The 23,287-nt window shown below is 40.1% G+C and overlaps 1 protein-coding gene across 3 annotated transcripts in view; it reads left to right on the top strand.

Moving 5' to 3' along the window:
- Positions 1 to 23,287, top strand: part of MAST4 (microtubule associated serine/threonine kinase family member 4) — a 307,392-nt gene that overhangs the window by 50,765 nt on the left and 233,340 nt on the right. For 2 of the 3 annotated variants that reach the window (XM_087741356.1, XM_087741355.1), the window contains exon 2: positions 12,502 to 12,655. In XM_087741356.1, coding sequence (XP_087597482.1) covers positions 12,502 to 12,655 — 154 coding nt within the window. Of the gene's footprint in view, positions 1 to 12,501; positions 12,656 to 23,287 lie in introns of those variants that run through there. The other variant, XM_087741354.1, reaches the window with a different exon arrangement.

Raw genomic sequence — 23,287 nt, 5'->3', positions numbered from 1 at the left:
CTACACATACATACTGATGTCTGTTCTTTCAGGTACAATGTGTGATACATTGTGCTACCATTTCCTTGCCTAATAGGACTTAATGTAGCATTTGTTTTAATCTAAGTAGGGACCTTTCCTTCTTCCACCCATCAGTGTCATTGTATTAAATACCTACCTGTTTAATTGGAAAAACCTGGATAAAAAGACCAGAATGAGTGAAGGTAAGTCTACTTAATAAGTGTATCCTCATTTACAATGAGGGTATTTAGAAAGTATGGGCAGTTACTTGCTTAGATTACACAAAGAATTAAATAGAGAGGTGAAGTATTTAAAATCATCCTTTATCACCTTTCTGGTTACATTCTCACATGGTCTTCATGGTTTTTCCTAATTGTAACACTTCTTGAAGTCTTCAAACAAACAAAAAAAAGTATCTTCCTTGAGCCACATAGTGTTAATAAACACTTCTGGTAATGATAGACCTGGGTAAATTGTCTGAGACTGACAAATGGCAGCTGGCAGATGATGTGAAATGCAGTGGAGGCACTTAAAATTACAAACATGGTTCTTGATTATTGTCCTTAATTACAAATCTCTGCCAAATGCAAATTGGATTGTGCTCCCCCCTTCTCCAGATATGCTTGCCCTTCTGATTTTTTTTGCTAATTGTGTTGGTAAGACTAAAGGAGAAGCATCCCAATCTCTGAATTCTGTGTTAGATGTCTAGGGTGAAACTATAAAGCTATCAAATGCCTTATTCTAGTTCACTTTCAAAACAGTTCAGGAAAAGGGTTTTTCATGGCAGCTATTGTTCTGTAACTGTGCATGGTATCCTTGTCAGCACTGAACGGGAAGAAAGAGATCAAAAAGCCCTTGTCTGCAAGGTCTCTTGTGGTGAGGCTGCATTATTTAAAAACTTAGGAGCGCGTTAAAGGCAAACTCAGGGAAAACCTGCATTTTCTGGAACTGTATATGCTGCTTGTTAAGGTTAATTAAAAAATACGAGACGATACACCTACTGGTAATTATTATTAACTTGTGCTCAAGTACACACATGCACATCACTGGTACATTGATCAAGTAAAGCGTTTCTTTTCTAAATCAGACTGTAAATTAACAATGCAACCCCTTCACATAAATAATCTTGCTTTCATCTTGCATTGATTTATGGATCAACTTCAGCTCCATTACATGCTAAGAACCTTTTACTCCAAGCTCATTTCATCATGGGTTTCTCTCTTTTGTTTTGTACCTGCCTTGCATAAATGTGTTGTGATTCCCTTTGATACGTTATTCCTAATGAAAGTGATGCTGAATTTGAAGCTTTGTATGGTGAAATTTAATATTTTAATGGTCTAAATAAGGAATAATAAATTGAGAATATTTTTTTTTTCTCACGGTGTGTAAAGATCATGTCTGCTGTTCTTAAAATTGAGGTACTTGTGAGTTGCTGTAGCTGGAATGCCCGGTTACACTTAACAGTGCTTTGTAGTGCTTATTAGAAAACTGCATTACGAATGTGTTTTCCGTTAGTCAGAGGAATAAGTTAATGAGTAGGAATTCTGTAAGTCACTGGGTAGGTCCCTCAAACGCTGCATTACGGTCAAGAAGCTCTTGCTGCGCTTGGAGCAGCAGTTGTTGAGAGTGGCTTGTTAGGGGGAGCTGGTCAATGGAACGAGGAATATTTCACCTTGCATTTTTGTTTTTAATTTCGCTGTAACTGAGGGAAAAGTGAGACCTAATTGAGCATGGATGGAGCAGATAGACTTGAATAAACAATTAGTTTTCTGAGGCCTCCAATGTGATAGAATAAATGAAACCTTTATAGGTAGTCTAGGAGCTCATTGGTGAATGTGAATGGAAATAGATTTTATAAAGAACTAAACTGCTTTCACTTCATTAGTATTCATGGTATAACAAAAAAAAAAAACCAACCCTCTTTCCAGAGATATATATTCTCCTCTGAATTATTTTTTTCACGAGACGAATGATGATGGTGTCAACAGCTGATGAAGATGAATAGGTCTCTTTCTTATGTATTTAATTTTTTTTTTTTTTGCAATTGAAAGTGACTTTGAAGGTTAGTTTTACTAAATTTTCATCCTTCTAGTTAAAGAGCCAGGAAAAAATATTTCTTAAAAATCTGTGTATGAGCAACAGCAACAGCATTGGAGATGTTTGAAGTAAGGTGTGCATGTGGATGCCTGCACATACACAGAATATAGATACATATTTCCATGCATTTGTCATGGCTTTCTTGTGCTGTAAAAAGGATCATTAAAATAATTAAGGGTGAAAATTCTGCCTGTGGTGTCTAGAAATATCAAAGTTCTTTTCCATTTGCTGTGTAGCTAATTTCTCCTTTCATTGAGAAATTAAATACTCAGTGTGGCTAGTTTGATATTTTTCTCTACAGCAGAGCATAGTGCATAGCATTGCTAATGCTACTAATAGCCCTGCAGATGATAGTAAGAAAATGAATACAGCCATAGAATATTAAAGAACAAAAATCTGCCAAAAAAGAGGCTTTATGCAAGGGAAACTAAGAAAATACTACTTTGGGTCATGTAATTTTTTTTAGTGATGCACAGTATTGGTAACTTTCATTTAAACTTGTTGACATTTCGTTTCTAGTGTTTCAGCTGAAAACTTGGTTGTCTTTGTTCTCTGCCACTTCTTGGGAGTAGATAAATCAGTGAAAACAAAACACTCCCCCCCCCCGAAGTGGGTGCTTTGTGTTAGGAAGATGTGATTTTTGCAACGTACTCTGCCATACCCTGCGAAGTCGTGTCTGTGTGGGGACACAGCAGAGGTCAGCCACCAACTGCTCCTCAGTGTCCATGGACCTGCTGGAAGGAGAAGGACTGCTGAAGTGCTTGTGGCGATGCCTACACCTTAAACCTGCAGCGTCTTGTCATTCCTGAAATGTTGTGCGTATGGGTGTTTTTTCTTCTTTAACCCTGCAAGCATGTGGGTTTCCAGTTGTCCGTTTGCCCCAGCAAATGTGTTTCTCAGGGTCTGGGAAACAGCTGCCCACCAGGGTTGGGAGTTAGGTTGTGTCCCTGGTTTCCTCCCTAACTGAAACAGGGGTGTTTGAACAGCTTTCTGCCAGCTTTCTCTTGCTGCCTCCTGGCTACTCACTGAGTCTTTTGCAGCAGGCAGATGTGGCAGTAGTCACCGACAGCAAATTTCAACACTATGAAGCACTTTTTCCTGCCAAGATGGCCAGCAGGACAGGGACAGGAAGGGAGTATCCTTCCTGCTGCACAGTGGTGGCACGCACTGCTGCACATCTGGGCAGCGAAGGGTGGGTTTTCTTTTTTTTGTCTTCTTTTGTCAGATCCCTTTTAAAACTCTGGAAGTGAAGGTGAAATGTGAGCGTGCTTCCTGATGCTTAGGTAGTGCTTGGAGGAGCTGTGCCACTACAGAAAGGGTGATTTTTTTTCCTAGATGGTATACTTAGAGCAGAGCTGAGTGGGTTGGACAGACCCCTTGAACCCTAGTCTGTTTTCAGGCTTGTTTGGATTAAATTATCAAGCAAACTTCCTTACAGAATCTGCTATGTTGAGTCTGGACCCTCTGTGTCTGTCCTAGTAGGGCTGACCGGTTGAACTGCTGCAGCTGCGTCTGATGCTTTGACTTCTCTTGCTTTTTGGGAGCATTGGCAGTTTTCCCTAGGTTGGAAATGAGGTGATTTTTTTCTTTTTTTTTTTGTCAGAAGCAAAGGCCTTTGTATATCATGTGTGTTCCTGAGAAGACACCTGTATGACTGTCAGATTAAAAAGAAAGTCTTGATGCTACGAGCAAGTAAAGTGCCATACGTGATCCCCTTTAACCACGAATTGAGCTATATCTATATATATTTATTTAGAACTAAGTTCAGGTTTTTGGCTCTTGTTGTAGGGCCTTACAGGAGCTCTGCAGAACCTGCTATTTGTTCATCTTTTTCTTCATGTTCATTAAAGCTGTGTGAGTAAATCCAAGGAGACTTAGGGCAGGCCGAGTTGTTAGAAGCAACGTCTTCAGTACAAATACTGTTGCTTCCTTTGTTCCCTGGAAAGGGAGCAGTCTGTCTGTCCATCTGTGTGTACAGAGCCAGCACACAGGAGGCTTTCAAGAACTAAAGGACTCAATCATGTTGTAACAAAACTGTTCCATCTTAACCAGGGTAAAGTAATAATTGGCTCAGACTGCAGTGTGCATGCATGTTTATAGGCCACTTCTTAGCCTTGTAGAATACTGTGAAGGCTGCACTTCATTTTCTGCACAATCATGTGTAAATATGTTTGTGAAAAAGCATTGGATGCAAGCTGATTTTTTTTTTTAACATAGCTATAGCTGATTCTTCATATTCCTGAGTTGTATTTATTCATTTATTTTTAGCTGACCAGAGGTCAGATTTGTTTTCAAGAAAAATGCAACTGTTTTAAGGTCAAATTTGCATTTCTAGAATGGGTGTGAAGTGGGTAGCAAAATAATGTGGATGTATCTCCATTGATCCTTAGCCGAATTCTTAAAATATTTCTGTACTACCTAGGATATGATAGGTAAGAACATGCTATAGAAAAGCATCATGAATTTGGTTTGCTGATTCTGTTTATTTATACATCATCATATATTCAGCATAATAAACTAGGCAATTTTGAACAGTGACTTTAGTTTTAAGCATTGTGTTTCTGTGTAAATGGAGGATGCAAAATCAATAAATAAAAGGATTAGAAGTGATGCTTTGTGAACAGCAGAGCTTTACAATGGGTTTCTCCTGTTTACCTTGGTAAGTACATGTTTGCAGTGTCAGCTGCAGGTTATGTTCACATGTAAATTGAGAGTTGCTGTATGAATGATTAGCAGATAATAACCTGACTGTAAACAAGACCTTTTGCTGCCTCTTACTGTGTTCCTTCAACAGGGAGCCTAGGACTTGACTTGCTGGCTGTGCAGTAGCTGACGGGCTAGTGTGACTGTCCTAATGAGGAAACTGGAGGTCATGGAGGGAAGTGAGATGGTCCAAGTCTTGAAGTCTAGAACAGGAATGACAGATGCCATTCAACTGGAGAACTAGCAAGGTCTCTCAGCTGAAGCTGAGGGAGATCCACGGGAGATCTGTGGATGGGGGGTGGAAAGGCAATGTTGAATTTAAGAAATGTGGGATGAATAGTCATCTTCCTACTTGACATACGGCGGGTGGTGGTGGGGAAAAAAAGCCTCTGCTTGTTTTCAAGGAAGTGTGATAGGAAAGGGGGCAAGAAATGGGATCTTTCCTTGTTCAGTGAAATCCGTGTGGCCTGATGAGACTTCCTCTGCATCCGCTCTTCGCCTTCATTATCCTTGGCCGCTTGGAAGGGGTGTTAGTTTTTGGAGAAGTGTTTCCTTTTATCTCTGCAGAATTAGGTTATTTGTATTTCTCTGTTCTGCAAAGCAGAGGCTGCTCTAAGAGCTGTGAATATTCAGAATAATTGCACGGTTCTCTAAACCCTACTCAGAACTGAGGTGGGTTAATACTGCTTGCAGGTAAAGGAGATGTAGAGTATTGCAACCATCAGTTGATTTAATTGGAAGTGCTAACAATCTCCTTCAGCTGTTGGGTTTGATGCAGGTTCATGGAGACTCCTGTGTACCCCCAGGTTGCTCAGATTGCACCCTCAAGCAGGATCCTTCAAAAGTCGATGTTGTTGTGACCAAAAGCAGTGGAGCTGCTCCTCACAGACATGAGTTACTGCAGGATACCTGTTGGAAATTCGTTTGCACCTCTGCTTATGATGATACTGTAAGACTGACCTCTTGGGCGTCTACACTACCTCAGCGTAGCATCTCGTCTTCAAGTCTAGTTTGTTTCTACTGAATTCTTGTAAAGCATCTGAAGTAACTAAAGTGCACTATGCTCTTAATTGGATTAAATGTCTTTTTTAACAAATTCTAAGATGCCTTTGGCTTTTGGAAGATACAATCTTACCCATTAATAAGATCATATTCAGTGTTGCTTGCTGTGTCAATGCAGCCAATCAAAACTCGTGTATCTATGCCAAATTTAATTAGACTTAAGGAGAATATTTAAGTGATAAGAACATCTCCCCGTACCCATCTGAAGTAAGTTTGTATAGCTTGCCTCAAAAAAAGTGCTTTACGGGGCTATTATGTTTCAGCATCTGTGCTTAAAATGCTGGCAAAGGAGCCAGATAGAGAGGCAGCGTGCTGTGAGGAACCCAGTGTAAATAATGTGAAGAAACAGATTGATTTATGTTCCTTGCAGTCTGCTTCGCTACAAAGGGTCAATCGCTGTTGAACTAGCAGTGGGTCTTAACTGGCCTCAGAAGCATGCTTGCTTCTGGCACAGCTTATGTCTGGAGATGCAAGAGACAGGAGGGGTTTGTTAAGTTTGTGCAGCCATGCTCCTCCTAAACATTTTGCTTTGTAAAGATGAGAGTTTTTACTGAACAAGTGAATATCTTTTCACCACCAGGTAGGCTCTTATACTTTTGTCTGCATGGGACTGGAGCGTGATGCTTTCCATTCTTGTTTCTTTAAACATCTGGGTAGGTATGATGCGATTTGTCATATTTGATGACAGCATACTTACTAGTAGAATTTTATTTTGGAACTTCTGCTTGATAATGAAAAAAACGAAGCTGTAAAAGTATGCTGCATATTTTCTGCTTTCAGTGCACTACATGTGAGAATTTTCAGGTGATATATCTCTTTTGGATTGGTGCCTGACTGGGGGAGACTTAAAATGGGTGACAGCGCACAACCTCTTTATGGAAACTTCAGGATTTAATGTGCATATATGACATGACCTGAGGTAGAGTGGAGTTGTGCAGCATTCAAGAGGAAGAAATTAAAATGCTTAATAGAACATCTTTGTTCATATTTTTAAGACTGAATACTTGACCTGTACTTCCCAGTTTCTGTGGGAAGTAGGAATATTGCCTATGGAACGATTAGGGGAGATTGGGAGTGAAGTATTTTAGACAATAAAACCATAGAGGGTATTTCAAGAAAAGGTGGAGTTGAGCAGATGAGTTCAGTTCTCATTTCAATTTAATTTTTATTAGAAAAAAACACCCCATGTTGCAACAAATCTCAGCAGTTCAGAATAGCTTATTTTCCTTATCCTGGTGTTATCAGTGTGATTGTGTTATCTCAACTTCATTCACCTTCTTGTACCATGGATTTCCTCTCCTGAAATCCATTATTTTCTTTCTGGCTGCCTCACACCTCATTATGTACTCGGCTCAAATTGTACTTCTAAATGCTGATGCTAGGTCTTATTTGAACCGGTTGTCATGTCCTTAATTTTCATAAGGACATGTGGGCTGACGTACTTGATGTGACTACTTGATGCTATAATTATCAAGCAGAGAATTCATTCTAGCTGTAGAATAAATATACGATGGTAGACAGCTGGATTTAATGCTACTGAGGTTTTTAAAAACATGAGGATAATCCTTTCTGAGTAGGTGAGCCGTTAGAAGTCCATGGCTAGTAAAGCATGAGAATAATTTTCATTAGAGGAATGTAGCTGATTCTATTCACACAGAAAATTAATAGCTTCAAAATATGACAAAAAAAATTGTTTGAGGACAAATTGATTCAGTCCTGATTCCCTGGAAGAAATTCCTGGAGGAGAGTGTCACTCAAATTCCATCCATGTTTCTATAGGATCATTAAATCTACATGTAGAAGTCTATGGTAAGGATATTTTGATGATTCTGTTCTATGTAATTTTTAAGCCATTCTCCTCTAACGATACTGTCTGTTCCTTTTTGTAAGATTCGGGGGGGGGGGGGGGGCAGGAATAGGGTTTTGTGAAAGCTGTTATCTCCTAAATTTTACAGTGCTTCCTGTAGAAATTCATCATACCTACAACATAAACAGGCAGATTTTTTCATGAAATGTATGGAAAAATGGATTGGAAGAAATGGATTTTGTAGAACAGTATGTTCTGCATAGCTTGGAGTTTGCCATGTGTTTTCTGTCTTTCAAAGTGCCTTTGTCAGAAAGGAATTATTCAGTATTTAATGTTGGGGGAGGGAGCGTTTTTACAGAAGTTAACTATCCATGCATTGTGAATATTAACAGCAGAAGACTGGTGGTGAGATGTGTACTGATTAAAAATCCCTCTCTAAGCAGCCTGTATACTCTCAATAGCTAATTTAACTCCCTTTGTACTATAGATACAGGACGTATACTTGTTTTCATATACTTTGTCATAGCTGTTATGGGTCTTTGTAGTAGTGACTTTCTGAAGTAATGTCTCAAATTCTTTTATTCCCCTGCCCTGCAATTCCATAGACAAGTGGGAAAACTGCCCTCCGTTATCCCATTGCTCCTTAAGTCACTAACTTTTCTGTAAAAAGGGTGTGGAGAGAGGGACACGTTTGCAGCCTGAGTGCAGTAATAAGAGAGTGGGCAGAGCATGTAATAGCCAAAACCTCAAAGTATAGCATGAATGTCTGTTTGCTGGAAACTGCCTGCAGGGATACAGCTATTGTATTTCTTGTAACTTGCTGTCAAGCAAGTTTCACTGAAAAAAAGGTGCAACAAACCAAACCCTGGTTTCTCCTGTTGTGCTTGTATGCCATCCAACATCTACACATGTCCGTATAGCTAGGAAGCATGAAGTAAAGACCAATAGAGTGATGATTGTGGCTGGGCAAAACTAATTGATATGCTGAGTAGAAGCAGCTTGAGTAAAATTATTTAAAATCTCTCTGGTAAATTTTCAACAACCCTTATTCCTCAAGATACTTGCTTTGATGTTGTCTTGCGGACAGCAGTGTCCAATCTGTACCTTATAAGACACACAACCTGAAGTTTCATAGTGTTCAGGTGTCCAGAAGGTCTTTCAAAGAAGTATTAACAAGTTTGGATAGGTCTTGCTATTATTTATTTAAACTTGTCATAATCTTATTACTGAACAAGTGTAGTGTCATTTTGGCTGAATTAACCACTTTGTGTGATTTGAATATGTGCCGTGTTATACCTTTTCAGAATCAGCTGTGTGTTCCAAGGAAGCAGGACCTAATAAAACATTCTCTGTTGGTTTCACTTACTTGGACTTGAATGCTCTGCCTGGCAGGAGGGGAAGGCTGTTCGGTTGAGGACAGAACGCCTCTTCATCTGCTGCATAGGCTTTGGTTGAAGTGAGGCCTGAATGGGGGCTAGAAAGCCCCTCTGGGTTAAATCGGTTCATCTAGCTGTCTATTCTTTGAGAGTAGCACAAGAAGTTATTCAGGGGGAGCTTGCAAGCCTGGCTACTTTCTGCTGTCCATTTCCCTCATATTTCCCCAGCATCCAGAGTTGTTACGTCCAGGCTGTTAAAGGGTATACCCTTGTCTACTCTTCTCGGTCTACTACAACAGCAGTTACAATGTACAGACTCCTTTCAAATACACACTGTACATGCTATAGATCTTATTTCGCCCTTTGGAAGTAAAAGCGAGCCTTCAGATAACTTCCAGAAATGCTTTGTTGATATACGTGTAATTGTTTCCGTAAAGCTGGGGTTGGCCATCAACACAAAAATGTTGAATCTCGTATTTCCATATTGTTTCTTTATAGTGCTAGATCATATGTCTTTTGGTATAGTAGCTTCAGATGATGTGATATGATTCTCTACATCCAGCTGAAACCCAGCTGACAGTTGTGTAAGTGTCATCTGCTATATTCAATTTAACTGTTCCTATATGAAAATGAACTTCTGCCCCCAAGAAAGGCTTAGTGAAACCTAATACTGCTGTGATATTTTGACCCTTAATTTGTCATATGCAAGAATGCTTATTTTTGTTTTGTTATCTTCATGTAATAGAATCACATTCTCCTTCAACAGAATCTGAATTTCACCCTGTTGCGTTTAAAAATGCAAAACTTCAGGAATTGCATTTCATTCCTATGTTCTTCATGTCAGAGGATTGCGTATGGACTTTCAAATCGAGGACATCATGTTGAAAAGTGTTGGTGGGAAGGATGTTTCCCCTCTTTCCCCTCCCTTTTTTTCCTCCCCAGTCCTGTTCCCAAGAACCTCCACATGTAGGATCTCAGGCATGGCCAGTTCACGTGGGGTCAAAATTACTTCCTCCTGGCTGGTAGCTTTTGTCCTAGTGGCCAAGACCCAGTCCCCGGCTGCACAGGGTCTCCTTCTCTGTTTCCATGCAAGTCCTTGAAGTTTGTAATGTTGAGAACTTTTGTGCCCAAAGTTGGTGCTGGAATTGTATCAAACAGAAATTTTAGTTGTGGTAGAGTCACTTAGCAACAAGGATGTGCCTTTGCAAGAGAATGCTGGCAGGGCATTGCTGTTAAAATGATGAGCTAATGGGGGTTGATATTTAAGCTGTCTTAGCTTTCAAAAATCATACTTTTCTGAAGCTGCCAGTTTGGACAGTGGAAAAGCATCTTAAATATGAATTGAGCACCTGGACAGTACTGTGCTGCTCTGTACCGTAGCCCCATCTTGAAGTTTCTTCTGTGGAAATGGAGCACAGCTTAATTGGAAATAATGAATTTTGTAATCAGGCTGCATGTCATGGAATGCACAAGTCTCTTCATTGCGGGAGTGACTTGAGCAGCCATATTATATACCTTATACCTTATATATACACACACCTGTATACCTATATCATTATATAGATTGTATAACTGATTATATGGGGAAAAGGTGACAGGGTGGAAGACAGTAATTCTATTGTGTAGACTTAAGTGCTAATGTGCAGAGAGCTTAGTGCATTTGTTGATTTTTTTTTTTTTGGTTGTTTTTTTTTGTTTAAACTTCTGATGAACCATAGGCCAGGAAGAAGAGATATAAAATGTGGTTGGTTACTCTGAAGTGTTTTAAGAAAGTGCATGAATTTTTGCCAATAACTCACCCGAAGCCTTGATTGAATCATGTCGTCAGATGCTTGGAGTCATCTGGAGTGCAGCATTGAGCAATCATTGCCATCCATCAGTCAGCGAGCAGTTTGAGTATTTGCGTATAGACTTATGTGAGAGTCTCAAAATAATCTTTCTTAGTAGCCAGCTGTTGTCATTAATTTCCTTTTTAACTGATTTGTAAATTCACCTTGTGAGGTGTCTTAGCACTTGGAAATACAAACATTTGTGATATACCTGTGTTTGTAAAAGATGAATGGTAACAATGGTTACCTGTTTATTCTTTGTGGCCCCAAAACCTCCTGATTTAGGAAATTGCTTAAAGGCATGGGCTGTTGAGTTCATCAGTTACTTCAGTGTCTGTTGTGAACATGAATGAGTCTTAATATGCTGAAGAAGCAGATTCAGAAAACACTGTGTTTCTTGATGCTTTAGAAGTGTGTATCTGCCAACCTTTCCAATAAGCTGCAGATTTGATTTAAAAAAAACGAAACCGAAAACACTAACTAACCTGAAATATTAAACACAAAAGAACTTCAAACATGGGATTCAAAATGCTTTGTAGGGCATACTGTACTTTGCTGTGGGATTAAATGTAAGCAAAAATGGCCTTCACTGTTCATCAGTGCCTGTGGTGACCTTGACTTCTTCCTTTCAGTGGACAGAGAAGATGAAGCAGTTGGGTATGCAGGTGATACGTAGACTGGCTGATAAGTCTCAGTACATAAACTGTAAAAATCTGAAAGACTTCGATGTGCTTGGCTTGTGGTAAGAATCAGGTTTAAAGTGTTATAGAAAAACATTTGAGTGGTTTGCAAAATAGTGACACCATGTGACTGCACCAGTTTAAGGAGAAGGATGCTTGTAAAACTCTTCCTACTTTGCTTACTTGCATCCTTGCTCTTTATTCCTTTGCCTGTATTTGCTCTCTTGCTTTTCATTTTGTTTTTGTGAATTTCATCAAATATTGACACATTAAATGTATTGTCAAAACCAGAGGGCTAAATTGTTGTGTAGGAATGATGACAGGAACAGAATTTGAAGAATGAGGATGTGTATTTACGCTTATTTCAAAGTCAGTGTAAATGAATGCCTGTTTTATAAACAGGATAGCTTTTTTTTTTTTTTTTTTTCACTGGCGTTGATAAATCTATTTGTCAATATTTCGGTAGACTGGGCAGTGGTTTGCATTTTGTTGATAGTACAGTGCCATCTAGTGACTGCTCCCATGAAGCTGGGGAGAAATTGGTAAGGAAAACTGTTGGCAAGAGCAGAACGCATAGGTTGCCAGGTCAGATGGTTCACAGTTGCAAAAAGACTGCTTTATGGAAGGTCGAGTAAGCTGAAGTCTGGTCCTTTGTACCTTGAAACGGGACCACTGCAAAAAATGCTCGGTGTCTGAGAGTGTGGTAGGAGGTGGTGTGAGCCGTACAAGATGAGGATGGCTTTCTTACACAGCCAGCCACAAATCTGGCACTTGCCAAATTTTCGGTTTCAGTTAGCAATTTAATTACCATAAGATCTTTGTAAACGCTTTTTTTCCAAATGCTATCATAATCTTTAGGTAAAGGTAACTTAGATTTTTTTTTTTTTTCCAATGAAGGTAAGCATTTAAACAGTATCTATACATTTTTTTTCTCTGTTTCTTTGCAGCTTGATCATATATTGTCCCCCCCACCTATGCCTTTTCGAAAATCCAGCAGTCCTGAAGTCTCTTCTGGCCCTGGAAAGTCTTCTAAATTTAAGAGGCAGCTGAGTGAAGATGGGAGACAGCTCAGAAGAGGAAGCCTTGGAGGTGCTCTGACTGGTGAGTTTGGGGTGTGTGTAATGTCACCTGGAGGTTTAGCAGCTGTGGAGCTGATGGCACCTTGGCCCCTGGCATTTGCCTTCTGGCTGAACTCATTCATGGGGGTGTGAGCTCCACCTGGAGTTTCCATAAAGTCTCTTCCACATGGTTTCCCCTGTTGTCAGTGGGGTGACCTCATGTCTGAGGCTCTACCTCCATGGGGTGCTGATAGGTGGCCAAGCACAGCCTGAAAATGACCCATTTCTTGAAATTTTCAGGAATGTGGTATCTATCTTGCTGACTTAGTTTGGCAGCTTAAGGGTTGTTTGAGATATGCTTGCATGCATTCATCCATGGGATCACATACATCTTGTTTCCTCAAGGAGCTGAAGTGCACAGATGGTCCCTTTAGACTTGATTTCATTAAAGAAAAAGCAATTTGGCCTCATTTATCTGGTGGAGAACTCCCAGGGGAGGAGGGGCATTGTCAGCTAGCCACTGGCTGTGGACTGCAACTTCTCTTTCATGGAGCCATGCAGGGGTAGCAGGATGCTTGAGGAGCGCTCAGGCCCTCCCTGCCCTGATAGTGTCTGTGGAAGATGCCAGATGCTGAAATCGCGATTGTGTCCTGGGAGTTGTACGGCTGCAGCAGTCACTGAAGAGTGATTGGTTTTGGGTGCGGAGTGAAATGAATGTGAAAACATTGGGACAGATGAACTGGCACTTGCTTTGTGTATTTCAAGAAAAATAATTTTAAAATTCACTAGAATTTGGCAATTAAATATATTCCTGAAGTGCACAATTTCTAACAGTTTGAAGAATTTGTTGTGAAGAACAGCATATTAAGTACTTGGTGAGAAGGACAATAGATTTCAGTGACTTTAGTGGAAGGGGTAAATTTGAGACTCAACATCTTGTTTTATCTGTTCAAGTGATGTTGATTGATATCAAAATCAAACAGGTGAAATTCAGGTTGGAGAAAGTTGAAATGGCATTTACTTGAGATGTGACTGTCTGCTGTCTCTGAATTATGTACATTGTTCAGAGGCATTTTTGCTCAGGGATGAAAAACGGTGCCAGAGTGGATAGAGCTGACTTTTCTGCCATAAGTGACTGGGAAGTGCTTTTAAAGTATTTGCTTTTCTCACTTCCTTCCCACGCCTCTCCCTGTCCTTACACTGGAAGAAGCTCCAAGAAGCTATTGCAATACTTCTCTTTATCTGCCATCAGTAGTAATTAGAATCACCTACAATGTTTCTAATGAGTGGCCAATAATACGTTTTTTTACCTAAGTAACTTAAAAAATTAAGTTGTGTCATAATTTATGTGAAGAAAAGACAGATTACTACAGGAACTTCCTGCGTCACATCAGCACATAATTGTTGCTGTGATTTCTAGTGTCACTAGCGTAAGATTTGCCATTTCCCTTGCAACTTTATTTTTATCAAGAGTTGTATTATGAAGATTTCAGAAACATTATAACAGTATTTGTGATTTCTATGGGCTTTCATGAAAGGTAAGTGAATTTACAGCAATCTGAAGTGTCGATTTTGCTAATGATATCAGTGAACTCTCTGGCTTCTTTGGAGCATTACTACTCTAAAAACTTGACGTGTAGACCAAACTAGTGTTTTACTGAAACCAAAAATTGCGAGCACACTACTTACTATTTTAGCAGGAGTTGGTGTGGGTTTTTAATTTTGTTTTTGTTTAACTTTAAAGTAGGGTGGTGGTCTTTAAAAATTGAACTTTGCCGTGTAAGCCATCCAGATAAAGAGGGAGAAGGCAGCCTAATCAAAAACAAATGAAGCAAATGTGCTCTGCTGCTGTAGTCTCTGGTCTTTATCTCTATGCTTGAATTATTGCTTGAGGTCTTTATAAAGGGAAATGGATATGCTTTTTGTCTGCCTCCAATATGTTGTGCAGGGTTTCATGCAGGGTTTGGGAATATAGTGTGCAATGATGTTAAACTGCTTTATTACTAATGCACTTTAAATGAACCTGAATACCCTAAGGCTTTGGTATGTTAAAATAGTTTAAGTATCTTAACAGCTTTCACGATACTGATTAAATTAATCAAAGTCATTCTGATGACAGAAGGTTCTTAATATTCTTTCGGGATTTTTTAAAAAAACTGATTTTAAAGAAACCACTGCTCACTGTTCTGGTTTGAAACTACAAGAATCACAGTATCATGTTAAAAAAAAAAAAAAAGGCAGGAGGGAAAGAGAAGGCCTTCCATTAAAATGAGTGAGCTGATGTGTCCTTGGTTTGGGTTTACTTCTATGCTCACACATCCCTTCCCTAATTTCTGTTTGAGTCTTAATGTTTTTGAAAAGATATTCATAGTCCATACGGGGAAAAAAAATATTTGGACACCTGTCATTTGGAAAAACACTTCATCTTTAATATCACTGTACACTGATTACTGTCTTCCTTTAGTCTTAATTCTGTTTTGTTGCTTTTGATACCTTTTCATTTAAGTGCTAGCTTAACAATGGGTATCAGTCCACTGGAAAATAGTTCAGAAAGGTATTTTTGAAATTGTTTAAGGTACGGAGTCTACCTCTGTTGAAAAATGTTACCTTTGCTAAACTCCTAGAAATACATTAAGTGAGAGTAAGTAAAGCAAGAGAGAAGACTCCTAACTTACAGATTTGCAAAGTATTCCTATGCTGATGCTTGTTGCTCACTTCACGTTAGAAAATAAATGAATTGTTCTTTGTGTGTTACTTTGACTTTCCCTTTGCTGTTAAAAACACAGTATTATTGAGCCATAGAGCATAAGTATTAACGATAAAAACAAAAATAAAAATTTAATTTGTTTATATTAAACGAAGTAGTTCAAATCCTGCAGGGCTGAATACTAATAGAGGTAAATAGATAGAGTTTTTATCTCTGGGAATAGATCCCCAATAAATGAGTTTATTGGGCTTTATAGGAGGGAATAATGTTATGCGTCACATTTGAGAAGAAATAAAATCTATATTGTTGCAATATATTGAGTGAGGCTTAGAAAACCGGCAGGATTACAGTTACTGAGAACCTACTACTCTGAATTGGCTAAAGTAAATTACAGAACTCTTTATATAGGAATATGAGAAAAATTGAGAATGATGTACAAAGTCTTTCCAGTGGGAAATCAACACAAGGCAGAGGAGGTCTGGAAACTTGGAGAGGTGGGATAGAAACTGAACTTACATTCTATACAGCTTCAGGGGAACTGGAACCCAGATTTTTTTTCCTGAATTTCCCAGTTTTAAGTACTCTAGCAACCACACGTTTTCAGTGACAGGCAAAGAATGCTCTTCGGAGTTGAAGAAAATTAAATCAATGTTTTTGAGAATAAATCTACTATTGCTTCCTGTTGAAAGTCACTAGGGAACCACTGACATTAAATAAATTTTGTCCAATAAAAAATGAATACTGCTTCCTGGAGACACCATGGTATTATATTTCGGAAAAATCACTTCAGTCTAATTGTTGCAATGGTATTGCTTTCCTTAATCTTCATCCCCAAGGAGGGGGAGGAGGAAGACCTTTGGAGAAAGAGAGACTGAATTTGGAATGAAAAGACTTTATTGGATGTGGCCTGCTGTTAGTCTAGCAAATCTACTTTAATAGTTCTTGTTGTGAAGTGCTAGGAGAACTGCTTAATAGAAAGGAAGGATGAAAAATAATATTTCATAATGGGGGTTGCTAAACATAAGCATTCATGAGATAAAACAACTTCAGAGTAAAAGTGTTTGAAAGTAATTTATGACCAGTTCCTTTTTTAATTTAAATTGTTGTGTTTCCAAAGGGTTATAAAGTTCTGGGTAGCAAAACCACACAATGATCATTGTCTGGCTTTCTATTCTCCTCCTGCTTCTGCGTTGTAACTCCTCTCCTGCTCCAGCTTCCCCCTTCCCGGCGTGCATGCATTCCCATAACAGCGCTTGCGACATCCTTTACCTGGGAAGTAAACTGGAGCTTTAAAAGTTCTGCAGAACACAATCCTCACTCCATTTGTGCAACTGCAGAGTAAGCCCTGCCGCAAAGCTGAGCTGTAGCTACTCATTTTATAGCCCTAGGCCAAATACAGAGGGAAAAGATCATTGCTTCAGAAGGACACTGGTACCTTCTGGGTGCAGGGGCGCTGGAGGAGTGCTGGACAGACTGAGGGCAAACCATGGTCAGGTGAGGTCAGCTCTGTTCTTCTTGGGACAATAGACTTCTGTGAGTACACGTGTATTTAAATGCCTCTCCCCAGAGCCTTAGATTGCTTTCTTAAGGATGTTTCTTAACAGTGCACAGACTGGGGCTTTAAAACTTGTTTCTAATCAGGAGAAAAGATGTTTAATTAAAAAGCTGCTTTTCTGTGGTGGCTGGTTTTCTTGATCTCCACAAACTTCAAAGGGCTGTCTACAGTCAGAGGGTTTTTGGCTTAAATTGCCTGCAGATTTTAGTTTGCTGTGTTCAGAGATGTTTAAATAAAATTCATGGCAGAAAGTAATGTGAAAGGCTGAGAAATTAAATGAGCTTTTACTGCAGAGGGGGTTAACCTGGCAAATCACTCAGACAAGCAAATCGAATTGGCCTTGCTTTCATGTCCCATTGCTGCTCCTCAGTTTGCACCACGGTGTGCGGTGCAGCTCTGTTCAGACTCCTCAGCTGCGCTGGTGCAGAATTTGGAGATTGCGATCTCCCTTTCTACTTCTGAAAGGTATGAGAGCATATTGCTGGGAAGAGTTTGTATTTTGCAGAGCGCTGCAGCTAGCTCAGTTGTCTCTATACTGTACTGATAAGCTCTGCAGTTAGATATAAAGAAAAAAATAGCACACTTTGTTACCTACAATTTGAACTCCTTATCTTGCCTCCTGTTATCTCATCAATAACTGCCTGGAAACAGACTTCCTGCTGGCCTAATTGTCTCTATTTGTGGTAGGGCCGTTACCTTGCTAACCTTAAATTGATCTTATACAAATACTGGTGACATAACACATACAGTTTCATTGTATAGCATCTTTAATCCAAAGATCCTAAAGCACTTTACATTAATGAAATTATGTCATGATCTATTGAAGAGCTAAAAACTAAGAAATCTTGGGATGTTTATATTTTTTTCTTCTCTAATATTCTTGCTTTGATCAGCTTTCTACCTCTAAGTTGTCAGTCATCCAAATATGCTCAGCAATTATTGCTATTCCCATATAACTAATCTGTGGTTGATTTGAAATGAATTTGGGGATTCTCAGTCTGTTTTTTGAATCAGAGATTCATCACTCTACTAACACTAATTAGCAGAAAGATCAACAGCTTTATGGGCCATGAAGAACAAGCTGTTCTCTTATCCATGGGTTGGCATGTGCTGGCATGACTTGGAAGGGAAGGTTTTCCCCGTTCATACAGGGGAGCAGTTGGCAGTGGTAGAAATCCAGAGTTTTCACAAACATTACGCTGCATAATTTTTTTTGTTAATATTGTTGAAAATGCAGATTAGCTCGTTAAGCCTTACAGTGTCAAATATTTGCTACAACTTGGTGGATGGGGAAAGTTGGGCATAAAATCACATGACTTGTACCTTGAAACCTCTTTGGAAATGGTACCTTCCCATTCCATACAATTGCTTATCGTAATTATGATGTGATTATTTTAGTGGCAACATTTTTAAAAGATTATTTTTATTAATGATGGCCAATTGGTGTAGGTAAGGCGAAGTGTTCCCTATTTCCTCTGTACAATACCAAAATTGTTTACTGACTTCCAGTTATGGGACTAATTAATCATGCATGCACCGCTCTGTAAAAAGCCCTGTGTTTTCATAGCTGTCTCTGGCGATACAGCTTGGTGGGCTCTGTTGGCCTGTCTCCGGCTCCAGAAGCCATGGTGCTGTGGAATGTGGAGGAAGGATGGCTGCCAGCACCGAAGCTCTATCAGATGTGCCTTTCTGTAGGAAATTTTACCTCCTGCATTTCCTTCCCCTCCCACATCAGGGCAGAAGTATATTTCAAGATTGCTTTCGTCTTTGTGGTGCATGACAGGACTGGACGTACTCAGTTTAGAAAGTCTTTTCAGCCACAGCTGCCTAAGGGCTCTCCCCAGCAGCAGTGGAGGGAGGGTAGCTGCACAGCACTAATGCTCACACCACTCCGTTTCCGGGTACAAAAAGTGGGAAGGTTCAAAGGCCAGGTGTGCATGGCAGCAGGCACAACATGCTTCATTCAGTTGCACTGCCTACCCAGAGCATGTCCTGGAGTCTTTTCACTGCCTTCCTTAAAGGCTTCCTTAAAGCACTGTACCATGTGTTAAACTTCCTCCAGAATTAGTAGAAAGAGAAAGAATCAAGCTGTTCTACAATATCACACCTGAGAAAATGGTTTTTTTAAAGCATGCAGTATAAAGCTGTCTTCTACAGATGAAGTAAATATATTCTGCTATGAAGTACACATTTTTAAATGGTTCTTGGTGCACTGGTGGTTGAGATGACATTAGGTTATATTTGTCATTGTCAGTTACCTTCATCATTTAAGGCTTCAATCAACCTGCATAGTTGAGTTGATTTTTACTTCCCTGTGCGCCTAGCAAGATAATTTCCATATTCTTTGACATGTCTGGAGTCTGCATCATGTAATAGTCTGAGATGAGAACAGAAGATATTGTATTACTGTCTCATTATTTTGCCTTTAACTCCTCGATTGCTGCTTAATTGTGCTTGTATCATCAGAACATGAGAAGTTGATTGTTGTTGAGATCAAAGCAAACTGTAACAGTAGAGTGCCTAATTAGCAGATATATTTGCAAGTTGCCTGTTTTGAAGGGTGGAGAAGTGGAGTTTAACCCTCTTTGGGATGCTTATAAAAGCAGCTTGAAAGTTATTAGGAGTCATTTGTCATAGTGGAAAAATAAAATGTGGAAAAAACAAATATGCATATTAAATTTCTGGAGTTTGAGTTGTAGCTCCTTTAGAAATACCCCAAGAGCTGTTGAATTAGGTGGCTCAAGTATGGTTAGCAGTGTAACTGTAGAAGCACATAGGAAAACTTGCCTGGACTTAGTTAAATGCTTGGGTTTAATCAGCTGATTACCTAAATCTGAGCTTTGTGAGGCTGCAGTCCTAGTACCTGTTGCTAGTACCTGAGCTTGTCAGTGCAAAACTGTCACTGCAGTGTATTTATAAATAAATTATAATTGCACATCAAGACTGTATTATCCATACTCCTAGAGGCTTAAGTCTTCCTTTTTCACCTATGGACTCTCTTGAGTGGATGTTGTAAAGCCAATGGTCTGACGATATGTGGAGGGAAATTGTACCTGCTTCCTCCAAGATGGATGCTCTAGCGTAAGTTGAATGTACAGCTTGAGAAATGTTTGGAAGAGGAAAAAGCATGTTCTGTGCTTAATCCTTGGAATGAAGGTTTGAAGGCTTGAATGAACTTACCTACATAAGTCTATGGGTCCTGATGAGATGCATCCCAGAGTCCTGAGGGAGTTGGCTGATGCAGTTGCTAAGCCACTCGCCTTGATATTTGAAAGGTCATGGCAGTCAGGTGAAGTCCCTGGGGACTGGAAAAAGGGAAATATTGCAGCCATTTTTAAAAAGGGTAGAAAGGAGGACCCTGGGAACTACTGACCTGTCAGCCTCACCTCTGTGCCTGGGAAGATCATAGAACAGATCCTCCTAGAAGCTGTGCTAAGGCACATGGAGGGCAGGGAGGTGATTCAGGACAGCCAGCGTGGCTTCACCAAGGGCAAGTCCTGCCTGAGCAACCTAGTGGCCTTCTATGATGGAGTGACTACATCAGTGGACGAGGGAAGAGCTACGGATGTCATCTGTCTCGACTTCTGTAAGGTCTTTGACACAGTCCCCCACAATATCCGTCTCTCTAAATTGGAAGGCTATGGATTTGATGAGCGGACTGTTCAGTGGATAAGGAATTGGTGGGATGGTCGCATCCAGGGGGTAGTGGTCAATGGCTCGATGTCCAGATGGAGAACAGTGATGAGTGCTGTCCCTTAGGGGTCCGTACTGGGGCCAGTGCTGTTTAATATCTTCATCAATGACATAGCGGGATCAAGTGCACCCTCAGCAAGTTTGCAGATGACACCAAGCTGAGTGGTGCAGTGGACACACCTGAGGGACGGGATGCCATCCAGAGGGACCTGGATAGGCTGGAGAGGTGGGCCTGTGTGAACTTCAGGAGGTTCAACACAGACAAGTGCAAGGTCCTGCACCTGGGTCAGGGCAATCCCTGGTATCAGTACAGGCTGGGGGATGAAGGGATTGAGAGCAGCCCTGAGGAGAAGGACTTGGAGGTACTGGTGGATGAAAAGCTGGACATGAGCCGGCAATGTGCACTCGCAGCCCAGAAAGCCAGCCGTCTCCTGGGCTGCATCAAAAGCAGCGTGGCCAGCAGGTCGAGAGAGGTGATTCTGTCCCTCTACTCTGCTCTGGTGAGACCCCACCTGGAGTGCTGCGTCCAGCTCTGGGGTCCTCAGCACAGGAAGGACATGGACCCGTTGGAGTGGGTCCAGAGGAGGGCCACAAAAATGACCAGAGGGCTGGAGCACCTCTGCTATGAGGAAAGGCTGAGGGAGCTGGGGCTGTTCAGCCTGGAGAAGAGAAGGCTGTGGGGAGACCTTATTGCGGCCTTTCAGTACTTAAAGGGGCTTATAAGAAAGGTGGGGACAGACTTTGTAGCAGGGCCAATAGCGATAGGACAAGGGATAATAGTTTTAAACTAGAAGAGGGTAGATTCAGACTAGGTATAAGGAAGAAATTTTTTACGATGAGGGTGGTGAAACCCTGGAACGGGTTGCCCAGAGAGGTGGTAGATGCCCGATCCTTGGAAACATTCAAGGCCAGGCTGGATGGGTCTCTGAGCAAGCTGATCTAGTTGTAGATGTTCCTGCCAATTGTAGGCGTGTTGGACTAGATGACCTTTAAAGGTCCCTTCCATCCCAAAGCATTCTATGATTCTAAATGTTTATAGATGTTTTCCAGTGAAAACAGGGGCAGGCTTTTCTGTTAGGAAACTTTCACCTTTTGAAAAATGACTATAAGCATATTGTTACAAATAACTTCTTTAATTATATGCTGCAGCAACGTATACCTGAAACAAAAATAGGGGTCATCGTAGGAACTCTAGAGAAAGTAGTGTGTTGACACATGACTGCATGCTTGTCATTCGTAACAGAGTTGCTGGGCATTTTCTTCATGGTGCGATGGAAGCTGTTTTTTTCATATCTTACCATAATTTTTATGAAGCAGGTAGCAAAAGTAAAAAAGTTGAGATAGTAGAAAGTTGGAAGCCAACTCAGCTGGCTGAAGTAGGTGTTCACGTAGTGGTTGAACTGAGCAACAGTGAATTTTCTGAAGTTCTTAAAATTAGAGCATGTGTATTCTAGCCACAACTTGGTTGCAAGTCTGCCAGTATTTAGAGTTGCAGATAAGAGCTATCTCTGAGCTCTTGGTGTGCAGGATTCTTGCTTTTGCAAAATTGACTGTATAGCAGAAGGAGCAATACAACTGTCTCATCATCTCTTAGATGTAGTCTAGTTTAATGTGCTTTTGGTAGCATTATGCATTCAGTCTGAACCTTAAATGTCTTTTTTTTTTTTTCTTTTATTATCAGAGTTTCAGAACTTGACCTTCAAATTTTTCTAGAACAGGTGTAAACTGGAAAAAAGGGTGAAAGGGAAGCAGGAATACCTGTGTATTAGGGTTGTGTTGTAGAATGGACCGTCTTGGAGCTACATGTTAGAAGTATGGGAAAAAGGCTCTATTTGTTGGTAAGATAAAGAAAAGGAAGCAGCAGAACGTGCCCATCTCTAAGCTCACTGATAGATAAGATATCTCCAACTAATTATTTTGCTGAGTTGTATTTCAATAGAGTTGGGAGGCGGGGAAGTAGAGTTGTAAATGATAACTTCAGGCTGTAGGGCTTTTTTATCATGTAGATAGCAATGTTGCTGGCTGGCTAACTGACACTGCTATTGTGGTAGGCATTTTTGGTATGGAAAACTTAAACCCCCCTCTGCAAAATGAAAAACAAAACACCGCCCTCACCCCCAAATCTAAACAAAACTAGAGAGATTTGCTGGTGATCCCAAATGCCTTTCAAATATTTTATTGCTGTCACAGTACTTTAGTAACAGATTGCAAATCACCAAAATATAAATGTACCTTCAGTGAGTATCTGTTAGCAGAGGAACTTTAAGTAACTTCCATATGAGCAAAATTCTTTGTTGTCTTTTAAGTGTTTTTCAGTGAGAGAAAATTGTTCCAAGCATGGAAATGATATTTATTTCCAGCAGGAAAGCTAACTGTATGTGACATCTTATTCTTGGTAATTGACTTATAAACAGTCTTGATTCTGAATCCCTTTGTAGTTAATGGAGGCTTGATTTTTTTATATATGTTTTGGATACAGATATAAACCTGCATCCTACTAGTTTCTGGTCTGAAACTGGATGTGTCCTTCTCCAGTTCCAGTTTTGCCAATATAGATGAAATTTTAAGACAGACCTATTGCTTTTTTTTAAGATCATAATCTCACCCTGAATTTTGTCTTTGGTGAGCCACATTTATTTCATGCATGCTCAGATACTACTTCTTCATCTAATTTTAGAAAGTGAAACCAAGATAGAGCATTTTAAGGAGATTTTGTAGTG

Source organism: Nipponia nippon, unplaced genomic scaffold, assembly GCF_047370975.1.
Source record: "Nipponia nippon isolate SJK-2023a ecotype South Korea unplaced genomic scaffold, ASM4737097v1 scaffold_8, whole genome shotgun sequence".
Taxonomy (NCBI): Eukaryota; Metazoa; Chordata; class Aves; order Pelecaniformes; family Threskiornithidae; genus Nipponia; species Nipponia nippon.
The sequence above is the reverse complement of the archived record's forward strand: the minus strand, read 5'-3'. Positions and strand labels throughout refer to the sequence as shown.